General features: G+C 42.7%; 1 protein-coding gene and 1 pseudogene across 4 annotated transcripts in view; both read left to right on the top strand.

Annotated features, from left to right (window-relative positions):
- The first annotated feature begins 21067 nt into the window (after positions 1-21067).
- Positions 21068-23326, top strand: LOC121292319 (annotated as a pseudogene).
- A 442-nt stretch (positions 23327-23768) lies between these two features.
- Positions 23769-25524, top strand: part of tmem62 (transmembrane protein 62) — a 71579-nt gene continuing 69823 nt past the window's right edge. For 3 of the 4 annotated variants that reach the window (XM_041215206.1, XM_041215207.1, XM_041215208.1), the window contains exons 1-2: positions 23769-24023; positions 25066-25177. In XM_041215206.1, coding sequence (XP_041071140.1) covers positions 23775-24023; positions 25066-25177 — 361 coding nt within the window. In that variant the 5' untranslated portion in view covers positions 23769-23774. The remainder of the gene's footprint in view (positions 24024-25065; positions 25178-25524) is intronic. The other variant, XM_041215209.1, reaches the window with a different exon arrangement.

Here is a 25524-nt window from a genome sequence, read left to right as displayed (position 1 = left end):
TCACATCATTGTCATTGTAAGCTGTCCCTCGAATCGAGGATGACGTCTGCTCAGGCTTGCAGGTTTCTGCCATGGGTCTTCATGTGACTGAAGAGGCCAAATCTCGACCTGCAGATCTTTGGGCACATGGGACACAACGTCCCATGACGTCTCTCTGGCACTCATATTACTTCCCGTACAAATATTGCACCACATGCAATCTCACAATCTTTTCAACTCGACCTCTGGAATGTACAATCTCACTTTTTTCACAAAGGATTTGGTCCTCGAGTCACTTGCAACATTAACTCCACTCATCTGAGGCCCCTGGAGACAGTTGTCACACAAACAGGACGCTCCTGCAGAATTTCCTTAGCTAGGTTCTTGAATGTCTTGATGGTATGGATTCCCTAGAGACTCCTTTACTGGGTTCCTTTAATAAACCTTGTTCAACAGTCAGGTCAACTCTGGCAAAATAGATACATAGCCTCACAATCTCTGCTCAATTCACAATCTCTACTCGAACCATATCTTCAGCTTTCTGTCCTGTTTAACTGCATTACACACACTCAGCTCCTTGTAAATGCGCCTTCTCTGGTCTGTCTGCTGCAACCTCTTCTTTGTACTTTACAGCAAAAGCTTCTTTGTCTGTCTTCCCTGTGTCTGGGCATAAAGCTTTTTTATAGTCATTTCTTGCTTAACATTGTATTTGCATTCTTGAAAAGTGCAACTTTGAATGAAACAATGTTAAGCAAATCAGATGTTCCCATTACAACCAATGTAAAAGCTTTAGTTAGACTCTGTAGGATCTTCCCTGTCAGGGAAAAATATTAAAACATTATACTCTGTAAATTTAAATACTGTGCTAAATTACTATATTCATATACTAAATAACTTTTCAGATAAAATAAATTTAAAAGCATAAAAGAAATATGCTAACTCTTTCTACTTACCACCCGCTCACCAACCCTCCCACTGGCTGATCATCCTGCTAGCCCACTCTTCACCTCGCTGACCCTCCTGCTCATTGCCAATCCTCTCGTTCACTGACCCTCCCGCTGGCCAACACACCCCCGCCCACTCACTAACCCACTTGCTTGCTGATTCCCTCGGGAGAGGAGTGGCAAGAGGCAGGAAGTAACCTATGGAGTAAGAGCAGCTTTGAGTTGCAGCATCATGGAGGTAAGCCGGACTGATGGCAAGTGGGAGGGTCATAAAGCAGGAGGATTGGGGTGCGCAAGGATCGGCGACCGGGAAGGTTGGGCAATGGTAGGTTCAGCAGGAGGATCAGGAAGCAGGGGGATTGGCAAGCAGGCGGATCAGCAAAAAGGTAAGTTGGAAAGCAGGAAGTTTGGTGCCGATGAGGATCAGCAACTGGGAAGGTTGGTCAGCAGGAGGGTTGGCAAATAGAAGGGTTGGCAGTGAGTAGAAGGATCAGTGGCAGTGAGCAGGAAGATTGGAGGTGAGTGGGAGGGTTGGTGGTGAGCAGTAAGATTGGCTTGAGCGGGAGGGTTGGCCAGCAGGAGGCTGGGGGGGTGGAAGAGACTGTTCCAAAATGATGCCGATCAGGTCAGGCTAATCTATGTCATACAGGGTGACCAATTGCCCTGAATTTTATGGGACCACCCTGTATTTCAGGAGATTTTCCCATGTCCAGGGTTGTATGATGATGGGACGCTGTTTGCCTTTACATTTTGCATATGTGCCTTACACTCCTGCACATTTGCAGTTCATCCAGGTGCCTGACCTGCCAGCCACCCCTGTCTGCTCTCACAGGTTTGCAAGTAGCAACAGCCACCTTCCCTCCCACAGGTTTGTTAGCATCCCTCCCTCACAAGTTCACCAGCAATCTCTCCTCCACCCAACTCGTGCAGCCCCCATGCCAAAGTGTCCCTTAATTTTTCCCTAACAGTTGGTCACCCTGACATCATACACGCCGTGAAATGACATTAATGTGAGGCCACAGGGCTAAACATGAATACTGGTCCCATTAAAAACACAACATTAAATTGAAACAACTTAAAATGGGGCAACTTAATGTGAGGACTTACTGTATCTTAACTTCCTTCCTGTTGGTACTGCTCCCAGGTCACGGGTTGCCAGATCACATGGGCCAGTATTTCTTGTCATCAAAGAAAATTGTAATTGGTCCCCTTATAACTGATGCAAACTCTTAAAAGTCCTTTTCAAACATTCTTTAAAAAATTATGGATTCCTCGACATTTTAAAGTAATTACAAGTATTTTAATTATTACACTGGAAATCTTTACATAACAAAATAAAAAAGTTCTACCATAATTAAACCATTCCTTAAGACAAGACCTTTGGTCCAACACAGAGACAGAGAAGTTTTTCTCACTGTCTTTTTCTGCAGTGTCACTGTCCTGTGGTCTCAGAATAATAGCCCACATTCAGAAAGGGCTATTGGCAACATTTTAATAATAAGCTCCCTCCTACAGGTGTTCAAATATGAAACACACTGATAGAGTATCTTGTGTTATTTTAACATCTTTATAAGATGGAATTCAAGACATGTTCGAGCGATAGTTATCCCCATTTAGCAGAGATTGGGTGATTCAGTCACACAAGCGTTTGACTACTGTAAGTGCATTAATGCTTATCGATACAAGGATTGATAAACAATGCATACATAAAAACTTAAGAATTAGAGGCAGGAATATTCCATTCAACCCCTTGAGCCTGCTCTGCCATTTAATAAGATCATGGCTGATCTGATTGTGGCTCTAACTCTACTTTTCTGTTTACCCTGATACCCTCTGACTCCCTTGTCATTCAAGAATTTACCTAACTCAGCCTTAAAAATATTTAATGCTGTTACCTCCACTGCTCTCTGGGGAAGAGAATTCCACAGATTCACGACCCTCTGAAGAAAAAAATTTTCCTCATCTCTGTCTTACATGAGTCCTGCAACCTCTTTCTACTTAAATTATATAATACTTCGCTTTTCTTCCAGCCAAAGTGGACAAGTTCATATTTTCCCACATTATACTCCATCTACCAAATTTTTTGCCCACTCAATCAATCTATATCTCTTTGCAGACTCTTTATATCTTTTTCACAACATACTTTCCGACATATCTTTGTGCCATCAGCAAATTTAGCAGTTATACATTTGGTCTCTTCATCCAAGTCATTGATATAGATTAAAAATAGTTGAGGCCCAGCACTGATCCCTGTGGCACTTGTGAGGAACCCGTTTTGGAAAATTTGAAGGACATTGAATTTTGGACATTCTTCCTCCTGAGTTATTTTTAAAAGTCTGCAATGTTAATTTGGGGCTGTGAATATGCCATTCATCAAGGAACCACAGGTCAAGATAGATGTCCAGTGGGGAACCCCCCATGAGGGAAGAGATATCGAAATTAACAAAGAACTGCTGTTGCCAGGCTAAAGACTCTTGCTGATTGGTTAAAAACACCTGGCCTAAGAGAAGTATCCTTTGAACTCCTTAGTCTGAAAAACCTTCAGCCAGAAGGCTGCGAGAAAAGACTCTCTCTTTCCGTCCTTTTGCCCCACCTCAAAAAGGTCTCATCAGAGTAACTCATCTGTTTTATTGAGGGTTCACAAAGCTATGATAAGTAAGAGTCATCAAAGGCAGTTTCACCAAGAAATCCATCTGAAGGAACTTCCAGACCTATTGTGACCAGAGTTCTGTTAGATCAACAGCGTCAAGCTCGCTTCAAATTTTATTCTTTTAAGAAAAACTTTCCCATTGTCCAGCCTCTGCAGGGAACTCTGTTTGTTTTGTCCTGTTTGTGTGTGTGTGTGTGTGTGTGTGTGTGTGTGAATGTATGGGGGTTTGAATATCTGTGTTTTTTTATAAAGGGTAAAATCATTACACTTCTAAACTACAAATTGTATGTTAAACAGTTTATTAACTTGTTTTTAAAAAGTAGTTTGTTTTACAATAAATCAATATTTTTTGTGTTTACTGAAAGAAGCCTGGTCCTTTATGCTGGGAATAATAGTATCAAAGGTAAACAATTAGCCAGTTTTCTGGGTGAATTAAACATTTAAACTATTATTATGATCTGTGGAGAAGTGGGGCTAGAATTAGCTCCCATCTCAGTCCATAACACACTCCACTAGTCTCAGTTTGCCAACCTGAAAATGACCCATTTATCCCTACCCCCCTCTGTTTCCTGTTAGCAACCAATCCTCTATTCATGCTAATATGTTACCCCGCTGCATCATGAGCTCTTATTCTGTGTAGTAACCTTTGATGTAGCACCTTGTCAAATGCCTTTTGGAAATCCAAGTACACCACACCCATAGATTCCCTTTTATCCGCATTGCTTGTTATTTCCTCAAAGAACTCTAATAAATTAGTCAAACACAATTTCCCTTTCACGAAACCATGTTGTCTCTGCCTGATCGCCTTGAGGTTTTCTAAGTGCCCTGCTATGTCCTCCTTAATAATAGATTCCATCATTTTCCCTTTGATAGATGTTAGGCTAACGGCCATGTAGTTCCTACTTTCTGTCTCCCTCCTTTCTTGAACAGAGGAGTTATATTCATTATTTTTCTATTTGATCAGACTTTTCCAGAATCTATGGAATTTTGGAAAATTAGAACCAATGCATCTACTATCTCAGCAGCCCCTTCTTTTAAGGTTTACCAGGTTAAACCAATCAGGTTTAACAATACACCTCCTGACTTTGCACGTATCACTAACCTGTGCGAGATCAATATCTTATTACAAAGATAATGGCAATAATTTATCCGCATTTTCCTTCTAAATTTTCTCTAGTTTTATGAAACCATGGATGCTTGCAGCTATAGATCCATCTCATTCTTCCTGGGAAAATGTGAACTTGTCCTCTTTGGCAGGAAGAATAAAAAAGCAGAATATTATTTAAATGAAGAAAGATTGCAGAACCTGATGGTACAGTGGACCTGGGTGTCCTGGTACTTGAATCAGGAAAAGTTAGTATGTAAGTACAGCAAGGAAGACAAATGGAATGTTGTCATTATTGCAAAGGGAATGGAATATAAAAGTAGGGATGTTTTGCTACAGTTGTCCAAGGTATTGATGAGACTACATCAAGAGTACTTTTGTACAATTTTGGTCTCCTTATGTAAGATTGACATAATTACATTAGAAGCAGTTCAGAGATGGTTCTCTCGACTGATTCCTAGAATGAGGCGGTTATCCTACAAGGAAAGGAAGGACAGGTTGGACCAGTATCCAATGGAGTTTAGAAGAATGAGACGCGATCTTATTGAAACATGTAAGATCCTGAAGGGACATGACAGGGTGGATGCTGAAAGGATGTTTCCCTTTGTGGGAGACACTAGAACTAGGGGACACCATTTAAAAATAAGGGGTCTCCCATATAAGATGGAGATGAGGAGAATTTTTTTTCCCTCAGTGGGTCATGAATCTGTGGAGCTCTCTTCCTCAGAGAGTGATGGAGGCAGGGTCATTGAATAATTTTAAGGCTGAATTAGATAGATTATTGATTGACAAGGGAGTCAAAGGATATGGGGGTGGGAAGGAAAGTGGAGTTGAGGCCACAATCAGATCAGGCATGATCTTATTGAATGGCACAGCAGGCTCGAAGGGTCAAAAGGCCTACAACTGCTCCGAGTTTCTAAACGTGAACTAAACAAGAAGTTGCATTTAAATAGTGTCTTTAACATCATAAAATATCCTAAGGCTCTTCAAAGGAGCATTCCAAAACAAAATTTGACACAAAGCCACATGAAATATTAGGGCAGATGATTACAGAGCTGAGGCCTTAGACAACCCAAGGCACAGCTGCTAATACCAAAGCATTGAAAATGGGGGATGCACAATGGACCAGAACTGGAGGAGCGCAGAGATCTTAGAGAGTTGTCAAGCTGGAGGATATAACAGAGACAGGGAGAAGAGAGTCCAAGGGCCTGATTTTCAAATGCTGGCGGTGTCAGAACCCAATGTGAGCACAATTTGAAAATCGCAGTCCTGGAAGTCATCTCAGGATTCCAACAACGTCGGGACAGTCTGAGATTTTCAAAAAGTTGGTGGGTGGGGAGGGAACCACCCACTAAGCTCTTTTAGTAGTTTGTTAAAGGGTCTTTGTGATCAGGAACGCAATTCCTAATGATTATTTTGGTGAACCCGAACAGTCTGGTACACTTTAGTGCTTAGCTGTTGGACATGCCATAGGGCCAAAGAAAACTTTTGTTCTCATGGTGAAAGTTATCCGGCTCTTGGGTAATGGGGCATAACCTTTGTTGCCCAGGTTACTGTCATTCTCGAGCATTTATCCTCCTGGGTCTCTGAGGAGTGGCTTCAGCAAGTTAGCGGCAGGCCCCAATACCGCTGCTGTCTACCTTTACTGCTGGCACCAGGCAAGCAGCTCCCAATTCCTGGAGGGGCTTGGTGCCACTAATTAGCCACCAAGCTCACTCATGCCCAATTAGGGCATTTGCATTCAAAAATACAATTGCAACAATGATGGAGTTGAGGTACAGGGTTGGAATCCGGAATTCATCAGGTGTTTGGTTCCTGAACCTGCTTTGAAAATCCAGCCCCATGGAAGGATTTGAAAACAAGAATGACAATTTTAAGACTGGAAGCCAATGTAGGTTAATGGTGAACATGACTTTATGCGGGTTAGGATGCAGAATTTTAAATGAGATTGAGTTTACGGAGGGTGCTATTAAAACATAAGAAATCGGAGGAGGAGTAGGCCATTCGGCACATCAAGCCTGCCCTGCCATTCAATAAAATCATGGCTGAGCTGACTGTGGTCTTAACTCCATTTTCTTGCCTGTACCCCATAAGCCTTGACTCCTTTGTCAATCAAAAATCTGGCCAACCCAGCCTCAAATATATTCAATGATTCAGCTTCTACTACTTGCTGGGGAAAAGAATACCAAATACTAACTACCCTCAAAGAAGAAATTCCTCCTCTTTTCCCTCTTAAATGGGAGACCCCCTGTTTTTAAACAGTATCCCTTAGTTCTAGATTCTCTCACAAGTGGAAACATTCTCTCACCATCTCCCTGTCAAGCCCCCTCAGAATCTTATAGGTTTGAATAAGATCACCTCTCATTCTTCTAAACACTAAACAGCATAGGCCCATCCTGCTCACGCTTTCCTCATAAGACAAACCCATCATCCAAGGAATCAGCCTTTTGAACCTTCTCTGAACTTCTTCTATTGCTATTATATCCTTTCTCAAGTAAGGAGACCAAAATTGTACACAGTACTCCACATGTGGTCTCACCAATGCCCTATACAGTTGTGATAGGACTTCCCAACCTTTATACTCTATCCCCCTTGCAAAAAAGACCAACATTCCATTTGTCTTCCTAATTCCTTGCTGTACCTGCATACTGACTTTGTGATTCATATTTGATGACACCTAGATCTCTCTGTATTGCAGCATTCTGTAGTCTCCCTCCATTTTAATAATATTCTGCCTCTCTGTTCTTCATGCCAAAGTGGACAACCTCACATTTTCCCACATTATACTCCATCTGTCAAATTTTTGCCCACTCACTTAGCAGTTCTTTGTATCCTCTTAACAACTTGCTTTCCTACCCTATCATTGTATTGTAGCCAAATTTGCTGACAATACGGTCTGTTCTGTTATCCAAGTCACTAATATAGATTGTAAATAGTTGAGGTCCCAGCACTGATCCCTGTGGTAGTACACCATTTACAGGTTGCTATGCTTGCCTGGAGGAGTGTGGCTCAAGAAGCACGAACCATCCAGGACAAAGCAGCCTGCTTAATTGGTGCCACACCACCAACGTAAACATTCACTCCCTCCACCACTGCCACACAGTGGCAGCAGTGTGCACCATACCCAAGGTGCATTGCAGCAATTCACTAAGCCTCCTTCAACAGCACTTCCCAAACCTGTGACCTCTATCATCAAGAAGGGCAAGGACAGCAGATGTGTGGGAGCACAACCACCTGCAAGTTCCCCTCCAGCCACACACCTTGTGGGCTTGGAACTACATCACCGTTCCTTCACTGTCACTGGGTCAAAATCCTGGAACTCCCTTCCTAACGGCACTGTGGGCATGCCTATGCCACGTGGACTGCAGTGGTTCAAGTTCAAGGGCAATTAGAAATGGGCAACAAATGCTGGCCTAGTCAGCGATGCTCACATCCTGTGAAAGAAAAAAAACACCTGCAAATGAACCATTTATCCCGACTTTCTGTTTCTTGTTAGTTAGTCAGTCCTCTATCCATTCTAGTATATCACCCCAACACTATCAACTCTACTCTTGTGTAGTAACTTTTTATATAGGGCCTTATCGAATGCCTTTTGGAAATCCAAATACACTACATCTACTGGTTCCCCTTTATCCAACCAGCTTGTTACATCCTCAAAGAACTCTTATAAACTTGTCAAAGACAATTTCCATTTCACAAAACCATGCTCATTCTGTCTAATAGTATGATGATTTTCTAAATGTCCTGCTATTACCTCCTTAATGACTGATTCTCATTTTCCCAATGGCAGACGGTAGGCTAACTGGCCTAAAGTTTCCTGCTTTCTGTTTCCCTCATTTCTTAAATAGATATGTTTGGCTTTCAATCTGCTGGGACCTGTTCAGAATCTAGGCAATTTTGGAAGATTACAGCCAATGAATCCACTATCTCTGCAGCCACTTCTTTTAAGGCCCTAGGTTATGGGGCATTAGACTTGTTAGCCTTAAATTCCATTAGTTTCCCACTACTTTTTCTCTAGTTATAGTTTTAAGTTCCTCTCTCCCTTTTGCCTCTTGATTTTCTAGATTTTCAGGATGCTTTTTGTGCCTTCTACTGAGAAGACAGATACAAAATACTTTGTTCAAAGCCTCTGCCTTTTCCTCATTTCCCATTAATAATTCCCCAGTCTCACCCTCTAAGGGACCAATGCTCACTTAGCTACTCCTTTCCTTTTCATATACTTAGTAAAAGCTTTTACTATCTGTTTTTATATTTCTTGTTAGTTTTCTCTCATACTCCAATTTCTTCCTATTATTACTTGAGTCATCCTCTGATGGTTTCGAAAACTTTCCCAATCTTCTGGCCCACCACTAATTTTCACATCATTGTACCCCTTTTCCTTCAACTTGGTACCGCCCTTAACTTCCTTAGTTAGCCATAAATGGTGCATCCTTCTGGTAGAGTCTTTCTTCCTAATGGAATATATCTTTGTTGAGAGTTATGAAATATCTCTTTGAATGTCTGCCACTGTTTCTCTACCGTCTTCCTTTTAAGCTATTTACACTGTCCACTTTAGCCAACTTTGTCTTCATACCTTTGTAATTGCCTTTATTTATGACACTAGTTACAGATCCAGATTTCTCACTCTCAAACTGAATGTGAAATTCTGTCATGTAATAATCACTTTTGCTTATGGGATCCTTTACTATGAGGTCTTTAATTAATCCTGTCTCATTACATATTACCAGGTCCAAAATAGTCTGTTCCCCATTGGTTCCAGAATGTATTATTCTGAAAAACTGTCCCGGATACTCTCTGCAAACTCATCCTCCTGGCTACTTTTGCCAACTTGATTTGTCCAATTGACATGAAGGCTAAAGTCACCCACAATTATTACAGTAGCTTTCTTGCAAGTTCCCTTTATTTCACAGAATCACACAGTGCAGAAGAGGCCCTTCGGCCCATCAAGTCTACACCAAAACGAGAGAGACACCTGACCTACCTAATCCCATTTACCAGCACTTGGCCTATAGCCTTGAATGTTATGATGCGCCAAGTGCTCAACCAGGTACTTTTTAAAGGATATGAGGCAACCCACCTCCACCACCCTCCCAGGCAGTGCATTCCAGACCGACACCACCCTCTGGGTAAAAAAGTTTTTCCTCACATCCCCCCTAAACCTCCTCCCCCTCACCTTGAACTTATGTCCCCTGGTGACTGACCCTTCAACTAAGGGGAACAGCTGCTCCCTATCCATCATGTCCATGCCCCTCATAATCTTGTACACCTCGATCAGGTTGCCCCTCAGTCTTCTCTGCTCCAAAGAAAACAACCCAAGTCTATCCAACCTCTCTTCATAACTTAAATGTTTCATCCCAGGCAACATCCTGGTGAATCTCCTCTGCACCGCCTCCAATGCAATCACATCCTTCCTATAATGTGGCAGCCAGAACTGCACACAGTACTCCAGCTGTGGCCTCACTAAGGTTCTATACAACTCCAACATGACCTCCCTACCTTTGTAATCAATGCCTCGATTGATAAAGGCAAGTGTCCCATATGCCTTTTTTACCACCCCACTAATGTGCCCCTCCACCTTCAGAGATCTATGAACACAGACGCCAAGGTCCCTTTGTTCCTCAGAACTTCCTAGTGTCATGTCGTTGATTGAATACTTCCTTGTCAAGTTAATCCTTCCAAAGTATATCACCTCATACTTTTCAGGGTTAAATTTCACCTGCCACTTATCTGCCCATTTGACCATCCGATCTATTTCTTCCTGTAGCTCAAGACACTCAACCTCACTGTTAACCGGTGATGTCTTGATGTATACTCTGTCCTACTGTGTAGCTATTGCCAGGGATTTTGGGAAGTCAGCCAGGAGAGCATAGCCTGCCCAGCAGCAATGGGAAGCCAACAGAGGTGGAAGCCAACAGAGACAATTAGCAGCAATCTTCCATTGACATTCCAGTTTTCCCAGTCTCATGGGCCCCCAAGCTATGTCAGCACCTCAGAGGAGGAGGCTGCATAGCTGGTGGTTAGAGCGGTGGGGAGGGGGTTCAAGGCTTTCTAACCTTTAACAGCAAAAAAATGGCCAGACTGATGTCTTCTGTTGGCAGAGGCATGAGGAGCTCCAGGGCAGTGCTGGAGTTGATGCATTAGCAGCTGTTCCCATCAGATTGATCATGCCTCCATTGCATCCCTCCCACTCCTGCTGCATTCTCTTCAGCAGTGCTCTCCCTGCAGACACAGTGAAGGCTATCTTTACAATGGGGCACAGTGAATCCACCTCCCCACTCCTCAGGCCACCCACTGTCCCTGCTTGGATCCCAGAGGTGCGTTCTTAATGGCCACCTTCTGGAAGATTGAACCGGAAAGAGCGCTGCTGCTGTGAACAGGGTCAGGATCCAAAAATGGTGGCCCATGGCCAAAAATTTTCAAAATCCATTAAGTTCTGTCCTAAATCCTTGGAGTAAAACATCTCTGACTCAGAGGTGTGAGATCCGTCAACAAACTGATACAGATGGTAACTGAGAGCACAGAAGTATTAGGGAAATTGTACTGGGGTACCAATCGTCATTAATTTTACATACATGAGCACAGCATGGTCCAAGAGCTCATCAGAAAGTCATGGCCAACTTTACTCACACCTCCAACTGCAAGTTTTCTGTGCAGACTTTAAGTTTTGGTGTCTTGGTCACTATTTCTCTCTCAACCAACAACTGTAAAACAGATTCTGGCCATAATCACTCTGCTGTTTAACGGATGTGCAAGGGGGGCAGTGGCATAGTGGTATTGTCACCAGGCTAGTAATCCAGAGACCAGAGGGTAATGCTCTGGAGGCTTCAGTTCAAATCTCATGGCAGATGGTGGAAGTTGAATTCAATAAAAAATCTGAAGTTAAAAGTCTAATCATAACCATGAAACCATTGTTGATTGTTGTAAAAACCCATCCTTTAGGAGGACATTAGTCAACTGGTCCATTCCTTCATTGGCTGTAAAAATGTACTTTGTAACAGCTAGATGGCATGAAATGAATGCAAGGCTTTTTTTTGTTACAATCACTGCTGTTGTTATTCTCTACTAACATACAAAACAACTGATTTAAACAGGCTTTTAAATCAAATTTCCAGCATGCCATGAGAAAAGAGCCTGGCCAAAAATACCTTAATAAAACAACACCCCTTCAATCCTCATTCATACATGAGTCAGACTTCAACTCCACATTCTTTCACATGAAGCATATCTCCATTTGACAAATATTTCACATAGCTTTTTCTTTCATCTGAGAAGCACATCAATGAGTTACTTTGTTTGAAAACAAATTTTACTGATCTCAAATGGAAGCTTTCTTTTGCAAACTATGCTCTAAGGTTAACGCAAACTGTTGAGTTATGCAGCAGCAATATATCCTGTATTAACTTTCGTGATTTACGTATGAATTAGGAATTAGAAGCAGGAGTAGGCCACGCGGCGCCTTGAGCCTGCAAAGAAGAAGGTGAAAGAATTCATTAAATATCCTGACTATCTAGAGTAAACAATAGTTATAGCACAGGAGATGGTGATTGACTCGTGCTGGCTCCCTGCAAGAGGAACTCAGCTTGCTCCACTCCCCTGCCTTCCCTGTAGCTGTGCAATGTTTTTCTCTTCAGAAAACTATCCATTCCCTTTTAAAAGCCATGGTTGAGTCTACTTCTGCCACACTCAGGCAGTGCATTCCAGATCCTAACTACTCACAGTGTAAAGAAGCTATTCCTCATATTGCCATTGGTTCTTTAGACAATTATTAAAGCTCACTAAAGTCTACATCAGTACGAATAAAGTGTCTTACTCCAGCTATTTTGCATAGAATCACTACTCTTTTCAGCGACCTCAATGCGCTGTCCTCCCTGAACCTGAAACAAGTAGAGCTATCATACTCCCTGACCATACTTCAATTCCTAGATTAACCAATCTATTCCATGCAATGTTCGTGCACGTGCAACCACTATCTAAAACAGTGCAATTAAATGAATCTAAGACAATTACACACATTACTGGACTAAAACTTTTAGTTACCTGTACAATTCCCTCTGAATGATCATTATCATCACCTTCAACTTCCAATTTCTCTTTGTCATGCATCACTTCGAAAACGCAGCTGTTCTGCTTTGGGCCGTTCATCACATAATAGGAGAGGCGATGACGTAGTGGTATTGTCACTGGACTAGTAATACAGAGGCCTAGGGTAATGATCTGGGGACCCAGGTTTGAATCCTGCCATGGCAGATGGTGGAATCTGAATTCAATAAAAGTCTGGAATTAAAAGTCTAATGATGACCATGAAACTGTTGCTGATTGTCATAAAAACCTATCTGTCACTAATGCCCTTTAGGGAAGGAAATCAGCCGTCATTACCTGGTCTGGCCTACATGTGACTCCAGACCAACAGCAGTGCGGTTGACTTTTACATGCCCTCTGAAATACCCTATCAGTTGTGTCAAACCACTACAAAGTCACAAAAGAAGAATGAAATTGGACGAACCACTCAGCATCGACCTAGGCACCGGAAATGACAACAGCAAACTCAGCCCTGTCGACCCTGCAAAGTCCCCCTTACTAAAATCTGGGGGCTAGTGCCAAAATTGGGAGAGCTGTCTCACAGGCTAGTCAAGCAACAGATTGATATAGTCATACTCACGGAATCATACCTTACAGATTATGTCCCGGACACCACCATCACTATCCCTAGGTATGTCCTGTCCCACGGCAGGACAGACCCAGCAGAGGTGGGGTCACAGTGGATTACAGTTGGGAGGGAGTTGCCTTGGGAATCCTCAACATTGACTCTGGACCCCATGAAGTCTCATGGTATCGGGTCAAACATGGGCAAAGAAATCTCCTGCTGAATACCACATACTGCCCTCCCTAAGCTGATGAATCAGTGCTCTTCCATGTTGAACACTACTTGAAGGAAGTACTGAGGGTGCAGAATATACTCTGGGTGGGGGACTTCAATGTCCATCACCAAGCATGGCTCGGTAGCACCACGACTGACTGAGCCCTAAAGGACATAGCTGCTAGACTGGGTCTGCGTCAGGTGGTGAGGGAACCAACAAGAGGGAAAAATACTAAAAACACATGGTTCAATTTTGAATACTATGTTTGTTATAGCTTCTACAAAGAAAACCAATACATAAATCATTTCAAAAATGTGGATTAAAGAAACAAACTAAAAATATTGATGTCAAAATATCAACATCTGTAATAGCAAATGCTGGGCAAGTTCCATTCTTACAATTTCATTGTGACCTTGTTCTACCTCTATATTGCAAAAGTCAGTAGTTAGGTTACAGATGTTATTCTCTTGATTTACTGACAACTAAGTCACATTATCTGTTGTTTAACAACAATGTATAGGTTGCTGTTGCCAGGCTTATTAACATTTTCATGTCCAGGTGAGGGAACCAACAAGCGGGAAAAATATACTTGACCTCATGCTCACCAACCTGCCTGCCACAGGTGCATCAGTCCATGACAGTATCGGTAGGAGTGACCACCGCCCAGTCGTTCTGGAGACAAAGTCCCGCCTTCACATTGAGAATACCCTCCATTGTATGGCGTGGCTACCATTGTGCCTAATGGAATAGATTTCAAACAGATCTAACAACTCAAGACTGGGAGTTCATGAGGCACTGTGGGCCATCAGAAGCAGCAGAATTGTGCTCTAACACAATCTGTAACCTCATGGCTCACATATCCCCCACTCTACCATTACCATCAAGCCAGGGGACTAATCTTGGTTCAATAAAGAGTACAGGAGGTCATGCCAGGAGCAGCACCAGGTATACCTAAAAGTGAGGTGTCAGCCTGGTGAAGCTATAACACAGGACAACTTGCATGCCAAACAGCATAAGCAGTAAGTGATAGACAGAGCTAAATGATCCCGCAACCAAAGGATCAGATCTAAGCTCTGCAGTCCTGCCACATCCAGTCGTGAATGGTGGTGGACAATTAAACAATTCATTAGAGGAGGAGGCTCCACAATAATCCCCATCCTCAATGATGGGGGAGCCCAGCATGTTAGTGCAGAAGATAAGGCTGAAGGATTTGCTACAATCTTCAGCCAGAAGTGCCAAGTGGATGATCCATTTCGGCCTCTTCTGGAGAGGTCCCCACCATCACCGATGTCAGTCTTCAGCCAATTTAATTCACTCCACATGATATCAAGAAACGACTGAAGGCACTGGATACTGCAAAAGCTATGGGCCCTGACAATATTCCGGCAATAGTACTGAAGACTTGTGCTCCACAACTTGCCACATCCCTAGCCAAGTTGTTCCAGTACAGCTACAACATTGGCATCTACCCAGTTATGTGGAAAATTTCCCAGGTATGTCCAGTACACAAAAAGCAGGACAATTCCAACCTGACCAATTACCTTCCCATTAGTCTACTCTCGATCATCAGTAATGGAAGGAGTCATCGACAGTGCTATCAAGTGGCACTTGGTTAGCAATAACCTGCTTACTGATGCCCAGTTTTGGTTCCGCCAGGGCCACTCAGCTCCTGACTTCATTACAGCCTTCGTTCAAACATGGATAAAAGAGCTGAACTCACGAGGTGAGGTGAGAGTGACTGCCCTTGACATCAAGGCTGCATTTGACCGAATGTGGCATCAAGGAGCCCTAGCAAAACTGGAGTCGTTGTGAATCAGGGGCATTGTGAATCAGGGGGAAAATTCTCCACTGGTTGGAGTCATACCTAGTACAAAGGAAGATGGTTGTGATTGTTGGAGGTCAGCCATCTCAGCTCCAGGACATCACTGCAGGTGTTCCTTAGGATAGTGTCCTGGGCTCAACCATTCTTCAGCTGCTTCATCAATGACCTTCCTTCCATCATAAGGTCAGAAAAGAGGATATTCGCTGATGATTGCACAAAGTTCAGCACCATTCGTGACTCCTCAAATGCTGATGCAGTCCATGTCCAAATGCAACAAGACCAGGACAAAATCCAGGCTTGGGCTGACAAGTGGCAAGTAACATTTGCGCCACACAAGTGCCAGGCAATGATCATCTCCAACAAGGCAGAATCTAATCATTGACCCTTCACGTTCAATGGCATTACCATTACTGAATCCCCCATTATCAACATCCTGGGGGTGACCATTGACCAGAAACTGAACTGGACCAGCCATATAAATACTGTGGCTACAAGAGCAGGTCAGAGGCTAGGAATCCTGCGATGAGTAACTCACCTCCTGACCCCCCAAAGCCTGTCCACCATCTACAAGGCACAAGTCAGGAGTGTGATGGAATACGCCCCACTTACCTGGATGAGTGCAGCTCCCACAACGCTCAAGAAGCTTGACACCATCCAGGACAAAGCAGCCTGCTTGATTGGCACCACATCCACAAAGATTTACTCCCTCCACCACTGACGCACAGTAGCAGCAGTGTGTACCCTCTACAAGATGCACTGCAGGAATTCACCAATGCTCCTTAGATAGGACCTTCCAAACCCATGACCACTACCATCTAGAAGAAAAGGGCAGCAGATAGATAGGAACACCACTACCTGCAAGTTCCCCTCCAAGTCACTCACCATCCTGACTTAAGAGCATAAGAAATAGGAGCAGGAGTAGGCCATTTGGCCCCTCAAACCTGCCCTGCCATTCAATAAGATCATGGCTGATCAGCCCCAGGCCTCAAATCTTCTTTCATGCCAGCTCCTCATATCCCTTAACTCCTAGATATTTCAAAAATCTATCTACCTCCTCTTTAATTACTTTCAGTGATCTAACCTCCACAACTCTCCAGAGTGGAAAATTCCAGACGTTCACTACCCTCTGAAAGAAAAAATTCCTTTGCATCTCAGTTTTAAATGAGTGTCCACTTATTCTGTAACTATGTCCCCTAATTCGAGATTTACCACTAGTGGAAACATCTTCTCAACATCTACCCTGTCAAGACCCCTCAGAATCTTGTACATTTCAATAAGATCACATCTCATTCTTCTAAACTGTAAGGAATAAAGGCCTAACTTGTTTAGCCATTCTTGATAAGTCAACCCTTTCATCCCAGGAATCAGCCTCGTGAACCTCTTGAACTACCTCCAATGCCAGTGTATCCTTTCTTAAATATGGGGATCAAAATTGTACACAGTACTCCAGGTGTGTCCTCACCAACACCCTGTACAGTTGTAACAAGGCTTTCCTATTTTTAAACTCCAGCCCCTAGCAATACGGCCCAAAATTCCATTTGCCTTCTTAATTAATGGCTGCACCTGCATGCTAACATTTTGAATTTCATGCACAAGAACCGCCAAATCCCTCTGTGCTGCACTTTTTTGGAGTCTCTCTTCATTTAAATAATAGCCTGCCTTTTGATTCTTCCTCCCAAAGTGCATGGCCTCACACTTTCCTACATTAAACTTCATCTGCCAAGTTTTTGCCCACCCACTCAACCTATCTATATGCCCTTGCAGATTCCTTATGTCCCCATCACAACATGCCTTCCCACCTATTTTTGTATCGTCAGCAAATTTGGATACATTACACTCTGCCCCTCCTCCAAGTCATTAGTATAGATAGTAAATAACTGAGGGCCTAGAACTGATCCTTGTGGCACTCCACTACTTATGTCTTTCCAATCTGAAAAAGACCCATTATTCCCGACTCTCTGTCTTCTGTGTGTTAACCAATCCTCAATCCATGCTAATACATTACCCTCAATATCATGAGCTCCTATCTTGTGCAATAATCTTTTATGTGGCACTTTATCAAATGCCTTCTGGAAATCCAAATACACCACATTTACTGGTTCCCCTTTATTAACCCAAAGAACTCTAGCAAATTTGTCAAACATAATTTCTCTTTCAAAAAAACCATGTTGACTCTGTTTGATTGCGTTAAGCTTTTCTAAATGTCCTGCTATTTCTTCCTTAATAATGGACTCTAGCATTTTCCCAACATCACAAGATGTAAGGCTGACTAGCCTATAGTTTCCTGCTTTTTGTCTCCCTCCCTTCTTAAACAGGGGCATCACACATTAGCAGTTTTCCAATCCACTGGGACCCTCCTGAAATCCAGAGAGTTCTGGAATATTTTGACCAATGCCTCCAATATCTCTGCAGCCACTCCCTTTAAAGCCCTTGGATGCAGGCCATTAGGTCCTGGTGATTTGTCTGCCTTTAGTCCCATTAGTTTGTCAAATACTTTGTCCCTCGTGATAGAGACTGTTGCAAAATCTTTCCTCCATTAGCTCCTTGCTTATCTGATACCTTCGGGATGTTTATAGTGTCCTCCATCATGAAGACCGATGCAAAGTATTGGTTAAGTTATCTGCCACTTCTCCAGTCGCATCCTCCAAGGGTCCCACGCTCACGTTAGCCACTCTTTTTATATACCCATAGAAGCTCTTGCTGTTTATTTTTACTTCATCTTCATCTACCACCTGTCCACTCCACCAACTTGTCTATGTCCTTTTGAAGTTCTACACTATCCTGCTCACAGTTCGCAATGCTTCCAAGTTTCGTACCATCCGCAAACTTTGAAATTGTGATCTGTACACCAAGATCTAGGCCATTAATATATATCAGGAAAAGCAAGAGTCCCGACACTAGACCCTGGGGAACTCCACTACAAACCTTCCTCCAGCACGAAAAATATCCATTAACCAGTTCTCACTGTTTCCTGTCACTCAGCCAATTTTGAATCCATGTTAAAAACAAAAAATTGCGGATGCTGGAAATCCAAAACAAAAACAGAATTACCTGGAAAAACTCAGCAGGTCTGGCAGAGAAGAAAAGAGTTGACGTTTCGAGTCCTAATGACCCTTCAACAGAATTGGGTAACTCCAAGGAGACGGGTGAAATATAAGCTGGTTTAAGGTGGGGGGCGGGGGGACGGGGGTTGGGGGAGAGAAGTGGAGGGGGTGGTGTGGTTGTAGGGACAAGCAAGCTGTGATAGGAGCAGATAATCAAAAGATGTCACAGACAAAAGAACAAAAGAACACAGAGGTGTTGAAGTTGGTGATATTATCTAAACAAATGTGCTAATTAAGAATGGATGGTAGGGCACTCAAGGCTCTAAAAATAATGGAAATAGGGGGAAAAGAAAAATCTATATAAATTATTGGAAAAAACAAAAGGAAGGGGGAAGAAACAAAAAGGGGGTGGGGAGGGAGGAGGGAGTTCAAGATCTAAAGTTGTTGAATTCAATATTCAATATCCACGTTGCTACTTTCCCTTTTATTCCAAGAGCTCTAACTTTGCTCACAAGTCTGTTATGTGACACTGTATCAAATGCCTTTTGGAAATCCATGTACACCACATCAAAAGCATTGCCCTCATTAACCCTCTCTGTTACCTCTTTTAAAAACTCCAGCAGGTTAGTTAAACACAATTTTCCCTTAAGAAAACCATGCTGGCTTTCATTCATTAACCCACATTTGTCCATGTGACTATTCATTTTGTCCCCAATTACTGTTTCTAGAAGACCCCCACCACCGAAATTAAACCAACTGGCCTGTAGCTGCTGGGCTTATCTTTACACTCTTTTTTGAACAAAGGTGCATTGTTTGCAATTTTCCAGTCCTGTGGCACCATCCCTGAGTCTAAGGAAGATTTAAAAATGTTCTGCTTCGTCTTATTCGCTATCTCATTCATAATCCAGGGAGCTCTGGCCTTGGTTGCCCTAACTTTCCCTCTTGTGGGAATCTACCTCAAGTGTACCTGAACCCCACTGAAATTGGCCCTGAATTAAATATTTTGACTCTAGATTGCTCATTGTCCTTTTCCATCGCTAATCTAAACCTCATGATTCTATGATCACTATTCCCTAAATGTTCCCCTACTGACACTAGATACACTTGACCTAACTCATCTTCCACAGCCAGATCCAGCAATGCCTTGTAGAGATTTGGACTTTATGCTAAACCGCAGAGTAAGAAAATTGTTGTCGAGGAATAGCCACATTGGCAAAAAGATCAATCACTAATTCAGAATGCAAACTAACAAGGTTTATTGGGTAATAAACATTGATAATTAGCATTTCACTAGTTGAGGCATGGCGCAATACACAAGTTTAATGTGTGTCAGTCTGTCTCTCCAGTGATCCTGGGACATCTTTGTCTCTCCCTCGCTAGAATGTAACTGACTGAAGCTCTGATCTCTAATACTGGATTCTTATGGCAACCCTCAACCCTGTGACAATTATTTTAGCCACTAACTAAGCCTGATACTGTGTTTTAATGGCAACTCCTCAACCTGTGACAATCACTTTAGTCACTAACTAAATCTAATACAGGGTTCTTATGGCAGCCCTTCAACCCACGACAAATACCCATCAACTGGCAATGTCCTATGCAAATGCTAACTTCTTAGCAAGTGTCCTACTCTTAACATTCTCTTCTACAAATGCTCCCCAGCAAGTGTCCTGTGACAAATACTAATATTTGGTGCAAAGACCTCAGTGGTGCATCCCTATTTTTATACCCTTTTTGCAGGTAGCCTTGCAACATTTAGCCCAAGTTATGTGCACCTGTGTCAACACAACTAAGAACTTTTAACCCAATATTTTCAACTCTCGACCAATGGGAACAGCACTGCTGACTTCCCCATAACAATCTAACCTTAATTCGTATCTTTTGACCGTGGTACATCGGACCTTCAGGCCATTCTTCTGGCTATCACTATTGCAACCTTAGCTTCTGTTTGTTGCTAATGCTACGCTCACTGGAGCCCAAGTGTGCAAATGTACCCCAACTAAAACTTCAGTTCAGTCCTGTGTTATTTTTCCTGAAAGCTATATCACATCACCTGGCACTTAAAGATTTGCCAACTTTAAGACTTTCTTAACAGCATACCCAAAATTCACGAATCATCTCAATAATACATACAATTTAAGACTTTTCATAAATAAGCTTATGTACGTTACAATTTGATCACGTCAGCCTTATTAATTACACAAATGTGCTAATGAGATGAAGTCCAACAAACTCCTTCTTTGTTGGGTCAGAAACACACCGATCAAGAAAATTCTCCTGAATACAATTCTGACATCCTTCCTCCCCTCCCCCACTGCCCGTTACATTATTACTATCCCAGTCCATTATATAATTGAAGTCACTCATTATAAATACTTTATAGTTTTTGTCACCCTGCTGCCATTTCCCTGCAAATTTGTTCCTCTATATCTTTCCCACTGTTTGGTGGATTATAGAATACATTCAGTAATGTAATAGTACCTCTCGTTGCTTAACTTAAACCAAATAGATTCTATCCTTGACCCTTCCAGGATATCCTCTCTGTCCAGAAATTCTTTCTTTACTTTACTATCTTTCCTGAGCACCTTGTATCCAGGAAAATTTAGTACCCAGTCCTGCCCTTTTCTGAGTCAGGTCTTTGTTACAGTCACAACATCATATTGCCATGTGGCTATTTGACCTGCAGCTCACCACCTTAGTTACCAATCTTTGTGTACTTACGTACCTGGTACAGGTAATGCAGTAATTGCTCATGCAGTGAGATTACCAAGAATGCTGAGCTAACCCTCACTTAATTGCATAGACAATATAGAACAGATGATTGGGCCTATGCCTTTTATTGAACATACAGTACTGCAAACAAGCCAAATGGTCCATCCCAATATTTATGCCTCACATGACCTTCTTCCCTTCGCTCTTCATCTAATCCTATTAGCATAACCTTCAATTCCTTTATCTCTCTTGTGCCAGAATTTATTTTAATAATCTGAAATGTTGCATTCATTTTGGAAGTAAAATTGCTGAATATTACATTTTGGGGGGTTTCTTGCTATTCTCCTTAGTGCTTCCCAGTATGAATCCTAACACTTTGTCCCCCCACCCCCCGCCCCTGTCTGAAACTCTTCACTGTCACATCGATTAAGATAGACCAGATATTAGTACTCACATTTTCTATCCATCATGAAGTCATTGCTACTGAGCAGTTCTTTATGAATTGCTCTTGATTAATCCAAGTTCTCCCAGTGTTAAGCACTTTCCCCGAAGCTCCCAATGCAATTTCCTCAATCCCAGAATGTTATCTTTAGCTCTCTTTGAAGTTCTTCCAGGTAACTCTTTTCCTTCCAAGTCCCTGTGAAACATTCATCATCCATCCTTAATCCAGTCCTCTCAGCACAAGATGTTAGCCATGGGTTAGTTGTAGCACTTTTAGAGTCATAGAATCAATACAGCATGGAAAGAGACCATTTGGTACTCTGGCTCTCTGTAGAGCAATCCGATCAGTCCCAGTCCCCATTCTATCCTCATAGCCCTACACGTTTCTTTCCTTCAGGTGTCCATCTAATTTCCTTTTGAAATCTTCATTCTTGTTTCTTAATAAGAAGATTATGAGTTCAAGCCCCACTGCAGACTTGAGCATGTAGAGGGGGTACTGCACTTTCGAACATTAAATCAATGTCCCATCTGTCCTTTCAAATGGGTGTATGGCATCCATGGCATTTTCGAAGAAGAGCAGGGAGTTCTTCTCATGTTCTGGCCAATATTAATCCCAAAACCAACATTACTACAACAGACAAAGTTGTAAAGTGTAAAGTTCTTTGGGAACCTTCTACAGTCCTCAGAGATGCTATATAAATGTAAAGTCTCTATTTAACTTTCTCTGTCCTTGGTGTAACTTCAGTTTTCCCAATGGCTTTTAGAATCTGCCAGCACAGGAGGCAGCCATTCAGCTTGTCATACCTATGTTGGCTTTTCAAAAGAGCTATCCAGTTAGCACCACATGCCTCCACACACCCACCCAACTCCCCTTGCTCTTACCGTGGAAGGGAAAAATAGTAATACTTCAAAAATGACTGGTACTAATCTTGTATACCTTAAAATGGAACTCTAGTTCGAACCAGTACCAGTCACTTCCCAAGTTTTGCTGGTTTTCCCTTTAAGTTTCTTTGAATTTGCTTCCACCATTTTTTCAGGCAGTGCATTCCAGTTCAGAACAACATACTGTGCAAAAAAAACTCATCTTCCCCTTCACTTAACTGGGAGCGTGTTGGTTACAGAACAGTATATCTTAAAGAAAGTCTTCATAGTCTTCAGTAGGTTAACTGCAAGTCTTTATTAACTATTAGAACTATTTACACATGTACAGTAAAGGGTGCAGGCTAGGAGCTATCTCTATGCTTAGGCCTGCCACCCTTGGTGGACTCAGTAGTTGCCATGGAGCTGCCTGTGGGGACAGATTGCGAAGATGAAAGCTATAGACTAGTTGGCGTTTGGTGAACGGGTCCCACCCAACCAGGGAGTAATGTTTAATGCATTGAAAACCCGAAGCGATTCTCTATCTAGCAGGTTGACTTCGCTTCCTGAGAAACCTCTGGCCTTTGAATGAAGCTATTACCGGAAAGTGATTATGACGGCTGGTATGGTGGGCAAGTTTGAAAAGCAGCATGAAGCGTTGAAGATTCCAGAACCTGTTGACACACAGGAGAAGATCAATTCCCAGGAGCAAGAGGCTGACAAGAGTGCTCAGTCCTACGCATTGGCTTCAAAGGAGCGGATTCCCAAATATGAGAAAGAGCTAGCCAAATTCAAAAGCATGGTCCCATTTGACCAGATGACCATTGAAGATCTGAATGATGCTTTCCCTCAAACCAAACTGGACAAGGAGAAGTAACCCTTCCGGCCGCACAAGCCCATCAGTGAGCTGTAACTGTCGCCTGCTCCAGCCTGTATTCTCTACAAATGTAACTGTCTCATGAAAAATAAAACTAAATTCAGTGTTGAAAAAAAACACTGACTCCCTCGGTCTGGGTCATGTGCCTTCTTCCATCACTGCATAGGCAGTACTGTACTCGGTCCCACATTAACACTGTATGTGCCAGATCCTTATACTACAAATTGTATCTCCTTGTTACTGACCTTCCTGTCACTGGAAACAGTTCCTCCTTATTTTAAAAACCTCTATAAAATCTCCCTCAATCCTTCCTCCCAGAAGAACAACGTTAAGCTCCGCAGGTGACTGATCTCATATTGCTCTAACCTCAGTGTTCGCATAACAACATTTCCTCCCGCCCCCAGACCGTGCCGTCAGGGTGCCTCTTGTCCCGCTTCGCCTTATTATCGCTATTGGATGCCCGGTTTGGGATGCCGGAAGTACAATGGTTGTCAGGGAACTGGGTGTCACCCCGAACCTGCCCCATTCCACTGCCGCCGATCGCTGGCCGAGGATGTACCGTCTGTTCAGCGTAGTGATCGCGGCCGGCCTGCTGCTGGCCTGTCTCACCGCCTATGTCTTGGAGAATTACACTGTGCAGCCTGCCTTTATCGAGAGTGGCGGCGTGCACCCGCGGACCGGTCAGCCCCCTTACCCGGGCCGGGCCATGGACAACATCTTCTGGTTCCTACAGGTAAAGGATGGCGGGCCCCCACTCACCCGCCCGCTCAGGGAGGGAGGGAGGGGGCCCGCGGGATATTGTGCCTGCTTGGGGCTCACCTGTGCCGGCTGGACTTTCTCTCCCTGCCCTATCGTGTCTGGGGCTTCGTCATTGGGGGCAAGAGGGAGACAGGGTGACTAAACCTGGACACCTTTAAAACCCCCTCTATGTATATAGTCAGAGTACTTCGCATGTTAACATAATCATTGCTGTATGTCATTGAGAGATTTGGGAATATTAATTCATACAAAATTTAGGAGTAGATTCACCTAATATACGAAAGCTCTGAGATTTAAGATGGATAAAAGCTGTTTAAACGTGGCCAATTTCTGGACCCCCCCCCCCATACTCTACCCAAACATTTACAGAACAGGTGCAGAAGTGAATCTGAGCCAAAGCAGATTGCTGCTGAATTGAATTCACTTTTGCTGTTTCTTTCTTTTCGTTTGACTTTTTACACACACGTTTTATACGTGGAGCTGCATTATTGGAACAGTCTGATGTTCAAGATAATCTCATGACTCGAATCTCAAGTGTCTCTAATATACAGACTGAAATTAGTCTTAGTGAAACGCAGGAAAACAGACATACTCACGGGCCATGTAAGATTCAATGATGTCTGCATCTTCAGCAGTACACCCCATGAAAAAAATCAGCTCACCTGGAACTTGGACTTGTTTGAGCAGTAGTCCGTCCTGCTGTAATTCTTCAAGGAATTTGAATGCTAAGAGAGTTAAGCTGCATGCTGCCAAGTGATGTGAAAGGGTAGATTCAAACAGAATGAAATGCAAATTCATATCATATCCAAGCATTTGTTATAATGTAAGAGTAGAATTACGTGCCTGGAAGATTAGTGTTTTCGTGGCAGTAGCTGGTGTTCTTTTTATTTGTTGAAGGAGGTGGAGGAAAGGTCAGGCCTTGTGCATACTTATTTTTTTTTAACATCTCTTTTACGAGTATATATGTACTGGCTTTGTTCATGGTGGATTTAACTGAAAAATGTTTTTCTGCTCAGGTGTCTGACCTCCATATCAGTAGGTTTATAGATCCCCAAAGAACCCCTGACTTTAAGAAATTTTGCACAGAGACCATTGATGTAATTAAGCCAGCAATCGTTTTCGTCACAGGTAGGTCATAAAACCCAGCAAAAAATAATTTGGTTGTCAATAGATTTGTAGTTGCTCATATATTCTAAGATGGCACAGGGGCATCCAACAAAAGCGCAGCAATGTTACAAGATCATTAATCACTTTCCTAATTAGCGAGTTGACTAGAACAGGGTTTCTCAGCTGGGAGTCTATCAGAAGTGTTTTAGTGGTCTGCCAAATCAGCACCTTTCAAGAATAAATAAGATCAAGGTCAACAAACAAAACACACATTATTCACTACCATCATTAGTGGTGCCCCATTTGTTATTAAGAATGAAACCTTGAAATCAGTTATATTTTTTACCCACTTCCAAAAACAAGAGAGT

This window comes from Carcharodon carcharias, chromosome 20 (assembly GCF_017639515.1).
Source record: "Carcharodon carcharias isolate sCarCar2 chromosome 20, sCarCar2.pri, whole genome shotgun sequence".
Taxonomy (NCBI): Eukaryota; Metazoa; Chordata; class Chondrichthyes; order Lamniformes; family Lamnidae; genus Carcharodon; species Carcharodon carcharias.
This window is presented reverse-complemented; position numbering and strand designations above follow the sequence as displayed.